The sequence below is a fragment of the Notamacropus eugenii genome, chromosome 6, assembly GCF_028372415.1.
Source record: "Notamacropus eugenii isolate mMacEug1 chromosome 6, mMacEug1.pri_v2, whole genome shotgun sequence".
Lineage (NCBI taxonomy): Eukaryota > Metazoa > Chordata > Mammalia > Diprotodontia > Macropodidae > Notamacropus > Notamacropus eugenii.
The window spans coordinates 123,145,958-123,165,705 of record NC_092877.1 but is presented as its reverse complement, the minus strand read 5'-3'; the positions used below and the strand labels follow the sequence as shown (position 1 = coordinate 123,165,705).

Genomic DNA, 19,748 nt, shown 5'->3' with positions numbered 1-19,748 from the left:
GAGCATCTAACAAGTTTCTTGAATCTAGTTGAATTAAAAAACAGAAGAAGAGCTCAGATTGATGAAGAGAGACCGAGGAATAGAGAATTGGGCTGACCCAGAGTTTATGGAAGCAGATATGCTAGAAATGCTTAAATAAGGAACAGAGAAGTTGCCTGCTAGGTCAATGACATGATGACTTCTTGGATATTTGCCTCTAGGAAATGATTCACAAACATTTTATTATCTTGAGCACTAAACTATTTATCATGTAGCTCTTGAAAAACTCACTTTTCAAAATCATTTTTGCAAATATGTACTGTTCAAACATTCACAGTTTCCTTTAAGAGGTTGCAGCTTGTAATTTGTTGATTTTTCAAGAAGGCAGAAAACAGAAATAAAATTATTTATTCTCCTCTGCAGTAGGCTTCTGTGACATCCAAAGGTCTGATTCAGGCTGTTTCCACTCCTCTCCAAAAATCGTATTCAAACGAAAAGACTTGAAGTATTCCAGGCGATGGCTAATAGGAAAAGAAAATGGAGCAGGAGTTGAAATGGATTTTGAATCTGGGGAAAACAGCTATCTTGAAGGAGAATTTATTCTATTTTGTCAGATTTTTTAGGTGGCTGTTTTCTATTTTAAGAAACTCCAAAGTAGTATCATAAAGGAGCAACTTCTCTTGATCTAAAAATACCCTCTTATAGTTTAACAATGTCTTGAAAATACCTTTCATTCACATATAACTTTTAAACAAAGATACCCACAAGCCCTTTCCAAATATTGGAAGAAATCAAACTTGGTTGCTGTTGTTTTTATTACAGAAATTTAAGATGCTATTCTAAAAAGTTTTATCTCCACATACGTTCCTGTATTATCAAATCTGAGACTTAGTTCTTCCCTTTTTAGGCAGAATAATTGACTGTTACAAAGGTTCTACCATGGACTTACGAAAGAAAAGGGAAAATAGATTTTCTTTTACGTACCAGTGCAGCAGCTATGCTCTGAGAAATTGCATTTATTACCAACTCTAACTTGACCAGGGGTGCAAATAAAAACTTTGTATATGGGGCAAGTCTCCCATCAGGCATAACGACCATGGAGAAGAGTAATGATAGCTGGTTCAAGGCCAGAGAGGAATAAAGTAATTAATGACTCGAATGAGTGAATGAATGTATGAATGAATAAATGAAAAAGCATTTATTAAGCATGTATTCTTAAGCTCAAAGGGAAAAAAGTATAACAGTCTCTAAAGGTGTTCATATTCTTATTAGAAGAGATAAAAAATAAAAGAAAGTTCAGCTAAAAGGCAGATGGAAAGGCCCAGAAATCCTAAAGGTTCTATTGGTACAACTTAAGGATCCCAAGGTGAATGACAAAGACTTTAAATTATACCAGTAAATGAGATGATAATGTCTAAGGGTCTGGCAGGTATAGGGACAGGGCATATGGCAAAGCCCCAAAGACCTTAAAATGCAGTGGCAGAACAGATGATAAGGTCTGGCAGTTCTAAATTTCACTAGAAGGAAAATAATTGGTAACTTCCATCTTATCAAATTGATATGAGCAGTCAAATGACCTAAATACGGTCTAGTGAGCCCATGGTCATGGGAAGAAGCAAAAGGAATAGAAAAGAAGAGAGTGCCCCTGCTAGTGGTGGGTCACTCACATGAAGTCTAGGTATCTGGGGTTAGGGGGGAGAGGAACAAAAAGAATGCAAGCCCTTTCAATATCTGAACTAATTATTCCTGGCTCCCTGACCCTCCTTACCTGACTAGGTGGAGTCACATTGACCTGTGCACCTGTTACCCTTGGAGTAAAATGGGCAGAATATGAAGAGGAAGGACAGACCAGCACAGTGGTTACATAAAGGAAAAAATTAAAGAACTGATTTGAAAAGAAAATTAAAAAGTGGCCAAAGAGAAGAGCAGAGTGGTAAAAGAGAGAGGAAAGTTAAGAGAATGGAAGTGGGGAATATAGAATTTAAAAAAAAAAACAAACCCAACACTAGGATAGGAAGAGGAAAAGAGAAGAAAGGACTTGAAGGCAAAATTGGTGAAAGAGGAGGGCACAGGGATTGTGGAAAGTGACAGGACTGAATGGAAACACTGCCACTTATTTTGGGATAAGCCAGAGTCTGTGCCCAAATAGTAAGCCTCCCATCAGCAGCTCCTTTCTTCACCATTAGGATTCTGGTTATGCTCTTGAAAAGGTGGGAAAAATCTGAGGCTAGTAACTATAGAACTTTGGTTAGTCAACAAATCAATGTGTATTAACCAAGGAGCCAGAGGGTACATAGGACTGGACTACACACTTAAAGCAATTTTCTTTCCTTTACCCTCAGAGTAGGCATTTACTATGAGTAAGTGGGCACTGTCCTCCCAAAATCAATGAAATGAGAGTCTCCTGTACTCCAAATACAGTTCATTATAAGTTTTCTACTTACAAATCAGGCTCTTGTCCTTTTTTTATCTCATCTTGAGGTATGGGATAAAGTGCTTCATAAATTCTTCCAGCTTTTGATCCATGAATCGCAAATGAATTAAATTTATCTACACCAGGAGGAAAATAACTCCAAGGAAGAAGAGCTTTACCTTCCCATGTATTCTCATGTTTGGACACCTCAAATGATAAAGCAAGCTCTCGCTAGAACAACAGCAAAATGGAAGATGTATGTAAGGTAACATGGCAAATTTCCAATACAGAAAGCACCTGGATATTTGAAAAGGCTGATTTCCATGCTGCTGATTACTTACTTTCCATGATTTTCTTCTCCCAAGTAGTAAAATCACCAAATGTTGTCCATGGCTGTCAAAATGAAAATACCTTGTAAATACTTGAAAGAAAGAAACCCCAATTATTTCTCTCATTCCTCTGTATTAAAAACATATATGAACATGTGAAAGTTTCTGTCACAAAGTTTTCTGATAACAAACAAAAACCAAATAAAAGTATTGAGCCAATGAAAGTAGAGAAGTAACTACTGAAAAAATGAAATATTTGAATTTTCCGCACTTCAGAGCAAAGGGCCCATTAGTTTCTTTTCCAATAAATTTCATATCTTTTATTTTTAAATTACCTACATTTCCCAATATATCCCTCTTCTGCTTCCCAGAGAACCATCTTTTATAACAAAGAATTTAAAAAGGCAGGGGGAACAGTTTGGCAAAACTCTTCACATTGAAAAAGTCTGACATAAAGACTGGCATAAAATAAAATGACTGAAAACAAACACATACTTACGACCTCTATAATCCATTGTTTGGGTGCTTTTCTACTAAATCTGTAAGGAACCCTGCAATTTAGCAGTTCATTTCAGCATTTCTTAAGCCTGACCCAGCCCTATACTAGGTGCTAAGGAGGCCCAGACATAAAGAAGACATGATCTCTGACCTCATGAAGCTGATCTAGTATAAACACCAATATCTTCACCCCATTTCCATTTTCATCCTCAAACATTTTGTTGTTTAGTTGTTTTCAGTCATGTCTGACTCTTCGTGACCCTTTTGGAATTTTCTTGCTAAAAATATCAGTTGTCATTTCTTTCTGGAGCTCATTTTATAGTTGAGAAAACTGTGGCAAACAGGGTTAAGTGACTTGCCCCAGAAACACAAAGCTAGTAAGTGTCTAAGGTCACATTTGAACTCAGGTCTTCCTGACTCCAGATCCAGCATTCTATCTAGTGCTGCCCTTAATCCTCTAGCATGGTAATGTTTAAAACAGTACTAGATAGGGAGTGAGAAGATTCAGGTTCATGATCCAGTTCCTGTATTATCTGAGTGACTGTGAGCAAGGCCTCTCTAAACCTGTTTTGTCTTCTGTAAAATGAAGCTGAGAACTCACTCCACCCCCACCCCATCCCCATTTCAAAGAGTTGTAGGAAAGCACTTCATAAACTGTAACAGACAGTGGTAATGGTATCAAAACATATCATATGTGTTGAAGAGTAGTACGAAGTATTCACTCAGGCGTTAATTAGAAAAATACTAGAAAGACATGAAGAGTTACAGTTAAGTACAAAAACTGAACAACTCATTACTAGAGTGCCAATGAAGTTTAAACTGTTTTGGCTTTTTCTGTCTCAGACCTATGATTTCCTCACTGCGGAGCTCCTAGTGTGGAATGTCCCTGTACCAATATTAGTTCTTTGGGGCATTGAGAGATTAAGTGACTTACCCAGTGTCACAAAGCTACCATATGTCAGAGGCAGGTCTTTCTAGTTGCAAAGTTACCCCTCTATCCATTATGCCAAGTTGGCACTTTTACAATTAGGTAAACAGTAAAATAAACTAAAATCTCTTTAATCAAGATCTTTCTCACGAAGCACTTGGACTAATTTACCTTTGTATTGTAAATATTAGTACTAGATGACGTGTCTCATAAAAGTTTGCAAAGCATATTATATACACACTTTAACTGGATCTTCACAACTCTGTAAGTTAAGTGTAAAAGATATTATTAGGCCCATACAGATAAGGATACTAAGGCTCAGAAAGATCAGAGGAGTTGCCTAGATTATACAGCCAGGAACTGAAAAACAGAAAAGTGCACTAGAGAGAGCTGAATTTGTGACAAAAGGACCTAAGTTCAGGATTTGTGGTAAAAGGACCTGAGTTTATATCCTGAATCTGCTATTTATTACCATTTATAACCTTGGACAAGTCATTTAACCCTTCTTGGGCCTCAATTTCTCCATCTGTAAAATGAGGGTATTGAACTTAATAACCTCTAAGGTCCCTTCCAAATCTAGATCTATGAACCTGAGATATAAGGTGAGCTTAAAACCCAGGTCTTCCTGATTCCAAGTCCATTGCTCTACCTACTATAATGTTATATTTATGAAAAAATAGTCTTCTAAGAAAGTTAAGACCATATGTAACAGAAGATGGCACAGGGCTATTTAAACTATTGAATAATTAATGAGGTTGATACAACCAATATTTTTAAAGCAGACAAGATGTGACTATGTATAAAAATTGATATACTGGTTTGGAATAATTGTATCTACATATTAAAACAGGTTCCCTAGAATGAAACATTTTATTAAACTAATTTAATGTATCTGTGTGATTTTAAAATACCTAGAAACATAAAATTCCAGATTTACCATACAGATAACTCAAAGGATGATTCATTACTAATTTTACAAAGTAATCACTCCTTGAAATAACTTCATAATAAATTTTCATTAAAAGCCAGCTCTCCTGAACATTTAAAATATAACTCGACTTACAAATGACTGATTTGCAGACAAAAGTTTAGGAATATATATGCTGTATAGAGGAAGGTATTGTTTTATCAGTTTATCAGTAAGTAATATAAGTAAGTAATAAATCCATACTAACAGTGCTATGGTTCTAATTTGAATTAATTAATTTAATTTTCCCTTCCCCTATAAGGCAGTGTGGGGGAACAATAGAAAGAACAAGAAGTAGTGTGGCAAATCCCACTTGTGCCACTTAATGTTTGTACGACCTTTAATAAGTCATTTAACCTCTCCAGGTTAATAATCAACACCAAGAAAACACAGGTGCTCCATCAGCCACCACCACACCATCCATACATGAAACCATTGGTTACAACAAATGGAAAAGTTTTGGATGCTGTGGGTAAGTTCCCTTACCTTGGTAATATACTTTCCAGGGATGTACACATTGACAATGAGGTTGACACATGCATTGCCAGAGCTAGCTTAGTATTTGGAAGGCTCCGGAGAAAAGTTTGGGAGAGGAGAGGTATTAAAATGACTACCAAGCTGAAGGTCTACAGACTCATTGTGCTGACATCTGTGAAACATGGACAGTCTACCAGCGCCATGCCAGGAAACTGAATTGCTTCCATCTGAACTGTCTTAGGAAGATGCTGAAGATCACCTGGCAGGATAAGGGACCAGACATTGAGGTCCTTGCTTGAACTAAACTGCCAAGCATTCAAACTATGCTTCAGAGAGTGCAACTCCAATGGGCTGGCCATGTTGCTCAAATGCACAATGTACGCTTGCCAAAAAGACTATTTTATGGAGAACTCATGTGGTGCAGGCTATCACATGGTCACCAGAAGAAGCAATACAAGGACACTCTCAAGGTCTCTCTCAAGAACTTTGGATTTGACTGTGTAACACGGGAGACACTGGCACAGGACTGCTCAGCATGGCGTGCCCACATCAGAAAGGGTGCTGTGCTCTATGAGCAAAGCAGAATTGTGACAACGCAAAGGAAATGTAGAATGTGCAAATTTGGAGTTACCACCCCAAATGTTCACATGGACTATTTGTGCCCAATCTATGGTAGAGCATCCCGAGCTCGTATTGGTCTGATCAGCCACAGCCATACACATTGCAACTTCACTTTATCATGGTGATGCCATTTTGGTCCTCTTTTAGAATGAAGGACAACAACCAACCAACCAACCTCTCCAGGCCTCAGTTTCTCCATCTTTAAAATGAAAGGATTGGACTGGATGATCTCTAAGGTCCCTATATCTATAATTCGAATTAATTGGAATTAACTATGACCTTACAATATGCTTTCCATATAGGCAACAATGATCAGAAGGAAAGAGATGAATTCAAATAAGAAGATTTCATACTCACGGACAAAGTTCAACTTCTATATAATGTTGGGTTTTGTCATTCAAGAAAAATGCCTCCACCACTTTAAAAAGAAAAATAATATATTTTGAGGAATGGGATTATGCTTTACTAGGAAACCATTTATTCTTTCCTTTAAAAAGTATACTTTATTCATTCATGACATTTAATAGTGTAGCATTCAAGATCCTTCACTCTAATTTCAAACTACTTATTCAGACTTACCTACTACTGGCCTACATGGAAAAATTATAATAACCAATATTTGTACGATGGCTAAAAATTTGGAATGCAGTGGATGAACTTAGTGTCTTTGATATCTGACCAAGCTCTAAACTTCCAAAAGTTTAGTGCAGTGTTAAACTTTAATAACTTCTGGAGTATAAATGGTATGAACTTACCAAAATGAACATTTGCAAGATGAAGTAAGTATTTAAATTTTTAAAATATTGGCAGGTTACATTTCTGAACTTTATATTAGCTGTTGCTTAATGACTGAAAAGGATTTCATTTGTAATCCTGGTGTTATCATCCAAAGGACACGGTTTTGATGCATACAGGACACTTTTGATGTACCCCACAAGAAAAAGTCTAATGGAGATAGATCAAGTAAAGTATACAACCAAGCAAGATGACATTCTCTAGCAATCCACTGGCCTGAGAAAGTCACATTCAGAAATTGTTGGATATAGAGTAGATAAATACAAGCTGCCCTGTCTAGTTAAAATTAAAAATTTGTTATTCAAAATTCTCAAGAAATAAATAAATAAAAGAAATTTAAGTAACTAAGTTTTTAAGCAATATTTTTGTAACTTTTTAGCCATTACTTCTTAAGTTATTAAAGCTTCTGGGATATTCTGTATTATTTTATTTGAGACTCATGATAATCCTGTTATATACAAGTATTAAAGGTATTTTTTATCCCAATTTTACAGAAGAGGAAACTGAAACTCATAAAGATTAAGGAATTTGCCCTTTGATCAATGGAAGGATCACAGTCTCTGGAATGAGAGGACCTGGGTCCCTGTTTCACCTCAGACACTCACAACCTATGTCACACAGATTTCCCGAGCCTCAGTTTCTTCATCTGTAAAGGGAAAGAGTTGGACTAGATTTCCCATGAAGTCCTTCTGATTCTAGATCTAAGATCCAATATTCAATTTACCTAGAACGGACTTATCCTGACACCTACTTTCCAATTGTTCCTGTTGAAATCCTACCCATTCTTAAACGCTAAAGTAAATGGTTCTTCTTTAACTAAGACGTCCCTGATTCCCCTACCTAGATAAACTCTTTTTCCTCTAGGTTTCTATAGTACTTTGCACTTCTCATGATATTTCTCTTATTATACCTTATATTAGTGTTATTTCTATACTTGTTATGTCCACCCACCAGACTCCACCATCCTCAGCAGCAGAAATTAATATCTTGCTCATCTTTTCATTCCCCAAAGTACCTAGTACAGTACTTTTTACATAGTGAGCACACAATACATATCTGCTGAATAAATGAAATTGCTATTCTGTTGGCCATACCTGAGTCACTAACTCTAATACCAGCAGGAATTATTGCTGCCTTCCACCCTTCCATATTCGTTGGAAAAAAAAAAAGTATTATTAAAGGAGATGTTTTAAGTGAATTTTAATCTTCATTTTTTAAAAAAATCTCTGACAATAACTGCTAATCAGCAAGTGTTTCCAGCTTGTCTTCCAGCTCAGAACCATTCTACTTAGTTCTTTGGATTAATTTGGATTATTTGGAGATTTGGAAGGTTTGACTTTTGAGATTTGAGATTTGACTTTTGAGTGAGCATAGTGGATGTAGAAATTAAATAGTAGCTCTTGAAAATACAGAAAGCTTAAATAGGATACAAACTAAGCAGCATAGGGAAAAGTCACTCATCCATACATATAGAATGGTCACAGAAAGCTGAGATGTGACTGGAGATTTTTCTCTGCTTTACGTGATTTAACTGTGGTCCATGGAAGGATGGACTGACTTATCACAGTCTCATAAAAGTGCTCAATTCAAATGCCAGGCTTTTATTTACACCCTTCTCCTCAACCTCCCACTCCAAAATTACTTTGTATCTTATATCATGTGAGCAACATTGTTTCCCCAGTAGAATATAGTCTCTGTGAGGACAAAGACCACTTCTATTGTTATCTTTGTTTTTCTAGCATCTAGCACAGTGCCAGACACATAATAGGCACTTGATAAGATTTTGTTAAACTGACTAATTAGGCAGGACTCTTAAATAACTATCATACCTTTATATTTTCTTTAGGAAAGTTCTGTATATTATTATTCATAACTAAAATACCATCCACTTTAAGGGGTGAATTTTGCCAGGCAACATCTATTGCTAAGAGAAGTGAAAAGAAGAGATACTCGTAGGAAGGAAAAGAGAAACGACATTTCTTACCTTTGAATTATGTAACTCTTACTCTTACTAAGGATCACAAATGTGTGTGTGTGTGTGTGTTTTGACACTTTCCCTCTCCCTTCATCCCCCCCCCCCCGCCAAATTCTTAAAACTCCAGGAATGCCAACCTGGTGTATAGCTAGATGATCAGCCTTGGAGTCAGGATGACAGGTTCAAATTCTGCCTTTCGTATATACTGCCTGTGTGATAGCAAGCAAACCAGTGTTCCAGGCAATACTTTTAGACTCTTAGTTACAGACAAACTTGCCTATCTGTCTTTTTGTTTAAGGGAGTCTGTTTGTGATTTGTTTAAGGGAGCTGGTTTGTGGGAAGACTAACAGAGGGAAGGCTTGGGGATGGTAGTGCTCCCTGTGTTGTTACTGTGTATAGATTTCTTTGTTGCTGTGATGGGTTTGGTTTTCTGGTGTTTTAATAAATGTCTTGGTTCTGTCTTCCATGTGGAGAGTCCATTATATTTTTATGATTCAGAACTGTGCTGGCATATTCATAGCTGCCGTAGGCACTGTGAATATCACACTGGCACTACATTTGATGATGAGGATGGGATTCTGAAATATCAGACATCTTCTAGGAGGCAGAAAGGTTTTAGAGAGAGAGAAATAGATATCCCAGGATGGGAGGATTTACCTTACTCTTCCCTAGCAACAGAATGGGCTACAAAAGCACAGGGCTCTGTGAAAACTGGGAACCAAGGCTACAGAAGGGAGAACCTACAGATCTGGAAAGATATTTGCAAGGAATACCAATAGACCCAGGGAAAGAACTGGCAGGGGTATGTAGGAGAGGATTGGCCTTATTGATGAGGTATCACCTTATGTGGAGAAGAAAAGACAGCCTGCTGGAAGAGAAAATTCAGCTAGAAAATGAATTAGCTGAGTTGTATGAAAAGCTTTCTAAGCTATAGCATTTGAAGTTTCCTTTGGAGGAGCAAACTAGAGGGCTTCAGGTGGTAGAAGAAAAAGCTGTTCATTTAGCTCAGGAAAATAAGCAAAGGGAAATAAGAAAGAAGCTTTTGCAGCTTTGCAGCCTTTGCATAGGCTGGGCTTGACTGTAGCCCAAACACCTGCCAGTAGGATGCATGGGAGGAGAATGAAACAAAGTTAGATGAGGAGGCTGAAGTTCATCCAATACTAAGAAAAAAGCACAAGAATCAGAGGACCACACAGTATTTGAAGAGGTAATTAAGGATTTTACTCAGCAGGAGGTCACAGATATTTTGAGTCATTTTACCCAAAGGATGGGAGAATCATTAGTATCTTGGATGTAGAGAATAAGTGAGAAAGACAAATTTCTTTGAGAGAGAAGAGTAACTAGCCAGTGGATTCAAAGTCAGAATATATTGACAAGAAAAGAATCGTTTACTGTTCTATTGAGAGCAGGTGTAGATTTTGGAATAATAGATTGCATTCTGACTAATGAATTATATAAAATGTACTGTGAAAGGGGGCTTGATACCAGACTGAGCTGAGAAATAAGAACTGCCCCTACAGATCCTCCTGAAACATTGCATCCAAGTTTGTCACATCTGCAGGGAGAATAGGAAATTGGCCAGGCCCCAGCTCAGAGTAAAGAAAGTATACCTCTAGCCAGATTGATGACCCCCCAAACTGCAAATTAGAAAACAGTAAACAACAGCAAATGAGGTTATGATCATGGATTCATCGACTCCAGAAGCATGGCTGACCCCACATCTACCTTGTTTCTGGTTATTGTCTCCTTGTTTCTTTTTGGCTTTCTGTATGTTCACCTTATTTGTCAGATTTGTTTTCTGTAAGCTTAATACCCTCCACCTGCTGACCACAGGATCTGGTGTTGATCAAGCTCTGGATGTCAGCTGAGGAACTGACCCCTCAAATGGGACCTCTTGGGGCAAGAATGACTCTATGTCCAATTTTAGCATAATGTAGCTATGGAAGAAGAGACCCTCACCCCTTACCCCAAGGGATTTGGGCCCCATTTATTTGAGGAGGGAGTGATGGGGTACTTGTGCTCAAGCCCCACCCTGAGATATTGTTTTATATGCTTATTTTCTGTTATCCCTGTTAAAGTTCTGTTGATACCAGTTGTCCTATGGACCTATGTAATGAATACAAAAGATTTGGGGGCTGAATGTAATGGTAATTAAAATGGGAAGACCTTTCCCATCCATTAATAGGCCCATGTGACCTGCCTGGGTCATATGGAAGCCTGAGTCACATGAGGCTGTGGTAGAAGGAGCTTGCTGAATGGGTAGACCAGGAAGTGGTGGAGAAGGAAATTAGAGCAGTCAGAGCTGGGAAAGAGAGAGAATTGGCAGCAACTAGTGTGAGTGGGAGAGCTTGTTTGTGATTTTAAACAAAAAAAATCAGGAAGCTGGTTTGTGTGAAGACTAACAGAGGGAAGGTTTGCGAATGGCAGTGCTGCCTGCATTGTTATGTGTATAGATTTCTTTGTTGCTATGATGAATTTGGCTTTCTGGTGTTTGAATAAATGTTATGGCTCTGTCTTCCATGTGGACAGTCTGTTATATTTTTGTGATTCAGAACTGTGCTGGCATATTCAGAGCTGCCACAGGTACTGTGAATATCGCATTGGCACTATAATAGGTGAGAGTTGGGTGACAGGAGAACCCTAAAGGTGGATAAGCAGCCCTGAAAAGGGCTGGGTAGCCCTCACACCAGAGGTACTGTGCTCCATATGGGGGATATATATTGATAATGCAATTTTGCTTATTGTTAATGTAATTTTGCTTCTTAATGGGAAGATCTTTCCCATTCATTAATAGGCCCTTGTGACCTGCTTAAATCACATGGAAGCCTGAGTCACATGAGACTAAATCACATGGAACAGGAAGGAGTGGAGCAAGAAGGGTGGAATAGGAAGATGAGGAGCTAGAGCAGAGCTGAGAGGACATTTGTTCAGAACAGTCAGAACTGAGGGGGACAGAGAAAACAGGCAGCTGGCTAGTCTGAGTGAGAGAACTTGTTTGTGATTTGTTTAAGGGAGCTGGTTTCTGGGAAGCCTAACAGAAGGAAATCTTGGGGATGGTGTTGTTATTGCATTACTGTATATAGATTTCTCTGTTACTATGATATATTTGGCCTTCTGGTATTGGGATTTGGCTTTCTGATGCCTAAATAAATGTTTTGGTTCTGTCTTCCATGTGAAGAGTCGGTTGTATTTTGCAATTCAGAATTGCACCAGCATATTCATGGCCACTGCAGGCACTATGAATATCGAGTTGGCACTACAGGATACAAAAGCAAAAATAAAAACAACCCTGCCCTCAAATAACTTACATTCTATGAGGGGAAACAACATATTGGTGGATGAGTCAATACAAAATATATACAAAGTAGATCAAGCAATTTTGAAACGACAGACACTAAAGACTTCTTATAGGATATTGAATGCAAGATTTGGACTACCTGTAACCACTGAAAATTATGTGGCCCACCTGGTTGTTCTTTCTTGGTAGGAAGACTTATGCAGAGTATGTCTAAAATATCTTCTAATTACATTATGTCAGGGGTTCTTAACCTAGAGTCTTCTTTTTCTTTAATTTTTTATATTTTAATAACTAATTCAAACAGTATTGTTTCCCTTTGTAATCCCATGCATAGTAGTTTATATATTCAAAAACATTATTCCTAAAAGGGATTCATAGGCTTCACTAAACAGAAAAGTTGTTCATGACACAAAAACTTTGGAACCTTTGCACTGAATAATTTTTATCTTTAATTTTATGCCTAAGGCTAAATAGCAAAATTCACACTCTGAAGCGGATGGTGTTTTAGTTATAAGTAATACTATACCAAAACTTCCCTAAAAAAGATAAAAAAGGACTATAGTCATTTGAGAATCCTTCCTAAGGAAAAGTTTCCCTTACACCCAAGTTACTGTCATTGCTGAGCTGTTCTCAAAGGGCAATATGAGAGGGGAAAGTTGGGAGAAGAAAGGGAAAGAAAACACAATAGCTATCTCCAAATCTGGAATTGTCATGGCTATTTTTTATGCTTCTAGTTATGCAAGTTTCAAGCTCTATTTTGAGTACAGAATCCATCTGTCTTAAGGGTTAGAAGGAAATCTTTGTACTACACATGTCAAGTGCTCAGTAATGCTCCTTTTAAAATGAAGCTCTTGCAAAGAGGATATTACAAAAGATTGATGATTGCAATAAAATCCAGCATTTCCACTTACCTTCGTAATCCCACAGTCCTTCAAAAGGCTTTCCTGGCTCTCCAGGTGGGGCTGGAGGATCATTAAAAAATGGAGCCTTCACTTCCATCACCAATCCTCCGTCACCTGGACTCAGCCGGATCCATACTGGCTCATGGGATACTGGCAAGCCATCCCAAGTGTGTTCAATTTTAAAATCCATTGGAAGGACTACAAGAAATAAAATACAAGAAACTTAGACTTATGAAAATTTAAAGAGGCTACCACCTAGGAATATCAAAACCATTTCCTTCAATTAAAAGGAAAATGGAATCAAAGTCTATTTACTGTGACACACATTACATTTCAATGTTGTTGTTTTTTTTAATGAGTACAATACTATAATGATTTACAGGCAGATCTCCACTGCTAAAGTGCTCTAGGCTCAACATATCAGGTTCATAAATTCAGACCTTAAGAAGGTCTTCAAGCTCATCTAATTTTACATTCATTTTATAAATGAATAAACAAAGACCAAAAGATCTGACATAATGTAATTAGAAGATATTTTAGATATACTCTGCACAAGTCACTCCAAAAATCATTCAAGTAGTAACTAGCAGAGTTAAGATCTGAACCCAGGTCCTCAGTCCCCAAATCCAAAAATACAAAGGTGGATAGGTGTTGCATAGCATGGAGTGCTGAAACGGGAGTACCTCCATTGAATTTCATTTTAATATATTTAATCCAATACTCTAGTTATCATACTATTTTTAGACTGTCATCGATATACTTCCCATTTATGTCATCTGAATATTGGATATTTCTGTCATTTGCCTTTATCTAAGACTAAGTCATTGCTTAAAAAAAAAAAAATTAACTGCACAGGGCTAATTATAGATCCCTGAAGCACTAATGGAGACTTCCTGCCAAGCTGACATTGAACCATAACTACTCCTTGAATCTGGTCATTCAGTTAGTTCCAAATCCATCTAATTGTATTACTATATAGTTCATACCTCCTTAACTTTAAAAAACAAACAAACAATATGAGATGTTTTATAAAATGCTTTGCTAAATTCTAAGTAAACCATACCCAAAGCATCCCACAAATCTAACAATTTGGTAACTATCCAAAAAGGAAGTAAGGTTAGTTGGGTATTACCTAACCTTGATGAAGTTACACAATGCTGGCTCCTGGTATTCACAGCTTCCTTTCCTAGACATTCTCTCACAATGCCTTCAATGATTCATTCTAGAATTCCCTCAAGAGTTGAACTCAAGTTCATTGGTCTAATGTTTGTAATATCCGTTCTCTTACCTTTTTTCTTTTTGAAAATCAGAACATTTGTTTACTTCTAATCCTGATGTATCTTTTTTCATTTCATAATCTTTCCAATATCATTAATTGTTGCTTAGCAATCAGTTAGACAATATGTTGACTAAGTCAAATTTGTATTCCCTATTCTTTAAATTTGTGTAACCTGAGTTTCTGGCCAAGCCTGAGGCATTGTGTATGCCACTGATATGCCCCCCAACTGGTAAATGCTGACTCAATGTTCCATGTCTGCCTGAGGGCAGAGATGGTTCAAGAGCTTGTTGGAAAGAGGGTTTGGAAGCTGCAAAAAGGTAGAAGCTAATTTCTGTGCATAAACCTGATTTCTAGATTGCATCAATAGAGACTTTCATGATTTGGGGGTTATTACAATCAGGTTTTCTTTTGATTGACCTGAGATTTTTACCTCAATTCCATCTAAATAGCTCATTCACTCATGTATTTTTCTGGTATATTTTAATCTATAGAAAGCTCATTTCTTTTTGCTGTTTGCTTGGATAAATGTGCTTATTTGTTTTTTACTACTTTTCACAGTCCTTTGTGTAACATTTGGTGGGACTATGCTGGCTTACAAGCTATGGAGCTAGTGATTAGGGAAGTAGCTTTTGTTCTCAATCAGACTCACACCCTTACCCTAGAAAAAAGTAAGGGATTGGGAGAGTAGAAGGAGAAAGGAATAGATAAGTATAATAAGTGTAGCCCAATACCACTCTTACAGCAGACACCCAGCCATGGCCCTTCTGTTTTTTTCAAGGTAGGAAATTGAAGTGACCCTGGAAAAGGGAGGACCAAGTTCCAGAGATATCTATTCATGCTCCTGGAGAGTCACATTTAGATAACTAATGTAAATATCTTATGCGAACACATACATATCTTACATGTTCAAAGATAAGCTTAATGATATTTCACCATTCTAAGATATTGTGATATCTCTCCCTCCGCTCCCTTATGGTGACAGTAATTACCTCTTAGAGCCCTACTCTTGAAAGCTTTAGACCTTGGAATTTGGGCAAAGGAGTGGAGTAGAGGGATGGGGCATGGGATTTTAAAAATCATGTTGTCCAATACTCTTATTTTTAAATTGAGCACACTGAGATCTAAAGAGGCTAGGTGACATATCCAAGGGTCACACAGATAGCAAGGACCCCCAGACCAGAACTCTCATTTGGGTGTTCTGACTACAAATCTTGGCCTCTTTCTATGACATCCCCCAGAAGCCTCCCTCTGTTGTTGGCTTTCTGCAGGACCTAGAGTCCATTCTGCACCAGGAACAGTTCCCTCAGCAGCACTCTTCCTTATAGAAAGCCTTCCTTTCTTTCCCTGGGTCCAAATTCTGACCCGTTTCCCTATTTCTCTTAAGCTTAATTCAACCTGTTTCCTCAGCCTCAAGATCATTAGACATATACTTTCTGGGTCACTTGCTTTTATTTTAGTTAAAATCCAGTGATATGTTTATACCTATCTCCCTTTATCAGATGTCACAGAATATGTCTCTCAGCCTCTCATGTGAATCTTACTTCTGGTATTGATAAAGAATAATAACACCAGAACTATCTCCTTTATGAATAAACATATTTTGGCAGCTAGTTATGGATACCTAGAATATACTGTTAAAGATATTATTCATATGTGCTACATATGCAAATTAGGTCTATTGAAAACTACAGTCTATTAAAGAGAAGCTGACATATAGCTCCCAATGGTGTGTTATGTTTTAAAATATTTGTTATAGATTTTTTTACTTTTGAACCTTTTAAAATAGTGATAACTTCTTGCTAAAAGCAGGTAAGTTCTCTTCTTTAAAATCTTATGACAATATCAATTTTAATGAAGAGAATTTTAATGAAGATTGTGGGTTACACAATTAGCTTTTTTTGTGGCAATCAATTTATAGGAGGTAATCTGGGTTCAGAGATGGAAACTTATCTAACATTATTCCAATTGCTGAAATAGATCAGTAATAAAAGGAAGCTGAGTTCAAAGTTTTTAAAAACCAAGAGAGGTACAAGAAAACAAATGAAGCATGACTGAAGCACATCCCTCTGACTTGGGGCACTATGAGGGCAACATGTAGCGTACATTGTTGGGTTGTAGTTGTTTGTGCTATTGTGCAATTGGTTTTCCTTAATTTTCTATCCTTGTTAAAAGAGAGGACTCAATTCTGAGGTGGTGGTACCAGGTGAAAACATCCAGACATAAGTTATGTAAAATAAAAGCAATCAATAAAATGTCTTTACAGGAAAAAAAATCTCAGAAATTTTAATTCTGAATAAAAATCAGAATAAAATCTGATTTTTTTTAATCCCCTGTGCTGGGTTGATTTATAGTAGTTGTCTGGGTTCAATTAGTTATTGACATTTGTTATTATACATGAATATGGGAAGGAGTGGGGATTTCTTCATTGAGGGGAACTCATGGAATAGAAACTTCCTCTAGCATAAATCCCAACCTGTCAGTGACTTAAACATCTTCACATGCTTCACAAGCATGAAACATTTTAAACTAACAACAACCGGTTTTCATTCATTCTTTTGGGCCAAAATAACAAAAATATCTATACTTCTTTCAGGTTTACAAAGTATTCTTCTCAGGACCATCTAGTGGTGCTAGTAAGTGGAGGTTTTATTGTGCCCATTTTATAGAAATGGAAAGTGAAGCTGTATGATATGAAATGAAGTGATTTGTCTATGTTTATACAACTAACATCAGCCCAAGCCAAGATCATCACCAGTTTCTTCAAACTCCAATCTACTAGATTCTGAGTCCACCACTCTATTTGAGATTTTAAAAGACATAATAAAATATTTCTTTCTTATTCCTGAATAACCAAAGACCATTGTGGACACCCAAAGGTGTCACTGCCAAAAGGGAAGAGATTACATGCTTTACTGGCATCCCCATAATGCCAAGAGAACTAGGAACAGGCCACCAGCATGAGAGATAGATGCTCTGTGGAGGATTTACTAGAAGAAATGAACAGGTTTGCAATTAGGACTGTTAGGGACATTACTCACATCAGTGAGATGACAGATATATTGTAGTATAACATTCTCTGAACCTCACCTTCCTCATGTATAAAATGAAGAGATTGAATTAGATGGTCTCTAAGGCCTTTCCTAGCTTCTAGTCTCTATCTATTGACATGCTGGTAAAATATTGCTAGAAGCTTCATTAGGTAGCACCCTTTACTATCTACTTGACTTTATCTAAATTGTAAAAAGCTCCTGCCTCTCTGTGGACAATCATTCCTTGTGGGGAGAAGGAATATTAAAGATTGGAGTGATGAGCTAGGCTCCTAATGGATTCTTAGAGAAGCATAAGACACATGGGACAAGTTAAGTGCTATCCCACCTGCTGAATGCTAAAAGCTCACAACCTCCACATGTGTCTGATGTATACCAGCAGGTATTACCAAATAGACTGCAATTTTTCCTATCCATATTGTAGCAATTATTTTATAGGTTGTAGTTCAGATGTTAAGAAGTAACAATGCTTGAGCATTTGGGATTGATTTATCAAACTGAATATTTCATTTTTCTCTTTTAAAATTAGATAGCAGGTTTGCCAAATCTTGCATAGTTTTGGTTTTTAGAAATCACAAATGTTATGGGAGCATGAAATAAAACAGAGGAAACTGAACAAATGTAACAAAGATTGATAGCTCACCTCATCTTAACTCCTGGAGGAATGTAAATGGGAATTCTACAATAGCAAACTCATAAAGCTTTGCTCTAAATTTTCATTAGGAAGAATAGGTTCCTTAAACAGATTATTTTGACTATAAAATTTTAAAGCTTTTTTGAACAAAACAAAATCAATGCCAATAAGATAAAAAGGAAAGCAGACAATTGGGAGAAAATCTTTGTATCAAATATCTTTGATAAAAAGTTTTATAGACAAGATATATACAAGGAATTAAAAATATTAGTATGTCTTAGTAAGAGATACTTCTCATTCATAAGTGGTCAAAGGGCCACTGAACAAATATTTTTGAAAGGAAGCATTTCATATATGCTTTGATATTAGGAACTTGTTCTCCATAACTACTACCTGGAATTAAATGGGCCAATAAAATATGCATATAAACTTTGGTTTCCTTTTCCAATAGATAAAGATAATAAACAAACTTCTCAAATGAATTAGAAATTACTAATGGTCATATGAAGGATGTTCCAAATCACTAATAACACTAATAGTAAACTGTACATCCAAACTACCCCGAGGGTTCACTTCACACCCAGCAAACTGGCACAGCAGACAATAATACAGGGATAGTCAACGTTGGAGGGGTTCTGGAAAGTGGGATGCTAACGTATATTTGTTAGTGGATATGAATCCGTACAACCATTCTGTAGAGCAGTTTAGAATTATGCAATTGAAATGTTTGGCATATACACCGAAGTCTTGCACATAACAAAACAGAGCAGTAGTATTTATGGTAGCAAATAACTTGAAGCAAAGTGGCTGCTCATTGATTGGAGAACAGCCAAATTGTGGTATGTGAATGGAATGGAATATTATTGTGCTGTTAAAAATAAGTATGATGAATACACAGAAACAATGAAAAGTTCCTTAAGTGAACTGCTGCAAAATGAAGTAAACAGAGCCAGGAAACAACCTCGGCAATGACTGCAATGTGAATGGTAAGAACAACCACCAAAAATGAATATTGTAAATTAAGTTGGCCCCAAATAAGAGATATGAAAAGATGTCTCCCCCACTCCTTTGCAGAGGTAGGTGTAATCATGCGAAATATTGCATATTATATATATATTTTTTATATATATATATATTTGATGTAATAAGTGTTACTGAGTTTTCCTATCATTAGAAAAAAAATTCATTGTTGTAAGTTTCCCCAACGCTATGTAAGGGATAGGACTGGGAGGGGTGATAGGGAGGGATATGAAGGAAACCATGGTAATACAGAAATATCATATCAATAAAAAATCTATTTAAAATAAAAAAGAAGCATTTTAGATTATCAACAACCAAAGGAAAGATGGCTCCAAATCACTACTAATAGAAATGCAAATTAGAAACGAAAGGAATAAGCATTTATATAGTAACTACTATGTGCCAGGCACTTCGCTAAACACTTTCCCCCCACAAATATGATATCATTTGCGCCTCCTAACAACCTTGCAAGGTAGGTACTACTATTATCCCCATTTTACAGATAAGGAAACTGAAGCAAACAGAGGGTAAGTAATCTGCCCAGGTCACACAGCTAAAAAGTATTCGAGGCTGAATTTGAACTCAG

The 19,748-nt window shown here is 36.9% G+C and overlaps 1 protein-coding gene across 11 annotated transcripts in view; it reads right to left on the bottom strand.

Annotated features, from left to right (window-relative positions):
* Window positions 1-202: 202 nt before the first annotated feature.
* C6H4orf33 (chromosome 6 C4orf33 homolog) overlaps window positions 203-19,748 on the bottom strand; it is a 36,103-nt gene continuing 16,557 nt past the window's right edge. For 10 of the 11 annotated variants that reach the window (XM_072621009.1, XM_072621000.1, XM_072621003.1 and 7 more), the window contains 5 exons: window positions 13,192-13,380; window positions 6,570-6,630; window positions 2,734-2,785; window positions 2,424-2,623; window positions 203-500 (listed from right to left, as the gene is read on the bottom strand). In XM_072621009.1, coding sequence (XP_072477110.1) covers window positions 383-500; window positions 2,424-2,623; window positions 2,734-2,785; window positions 6,570-6,630; window positions 13,192-13,372 — 612 coding nt within the window. In that variant the 5' untranslated portion in view covers window positions 13,373-13,380 and the 3' untranslated portion in view covers window positions 203-382. Of the gene's footprint in view, window positions 501-2,423; window positions 2,624-2,733; window positions 2,786-6,569; window positions 6,631-13,191; window positions 13,381-14,314; window positions 15,340-19,748 lie in introns of those variants that run through there. The other variant, XM_072621008.1, reaches the window with a different exon arrangement.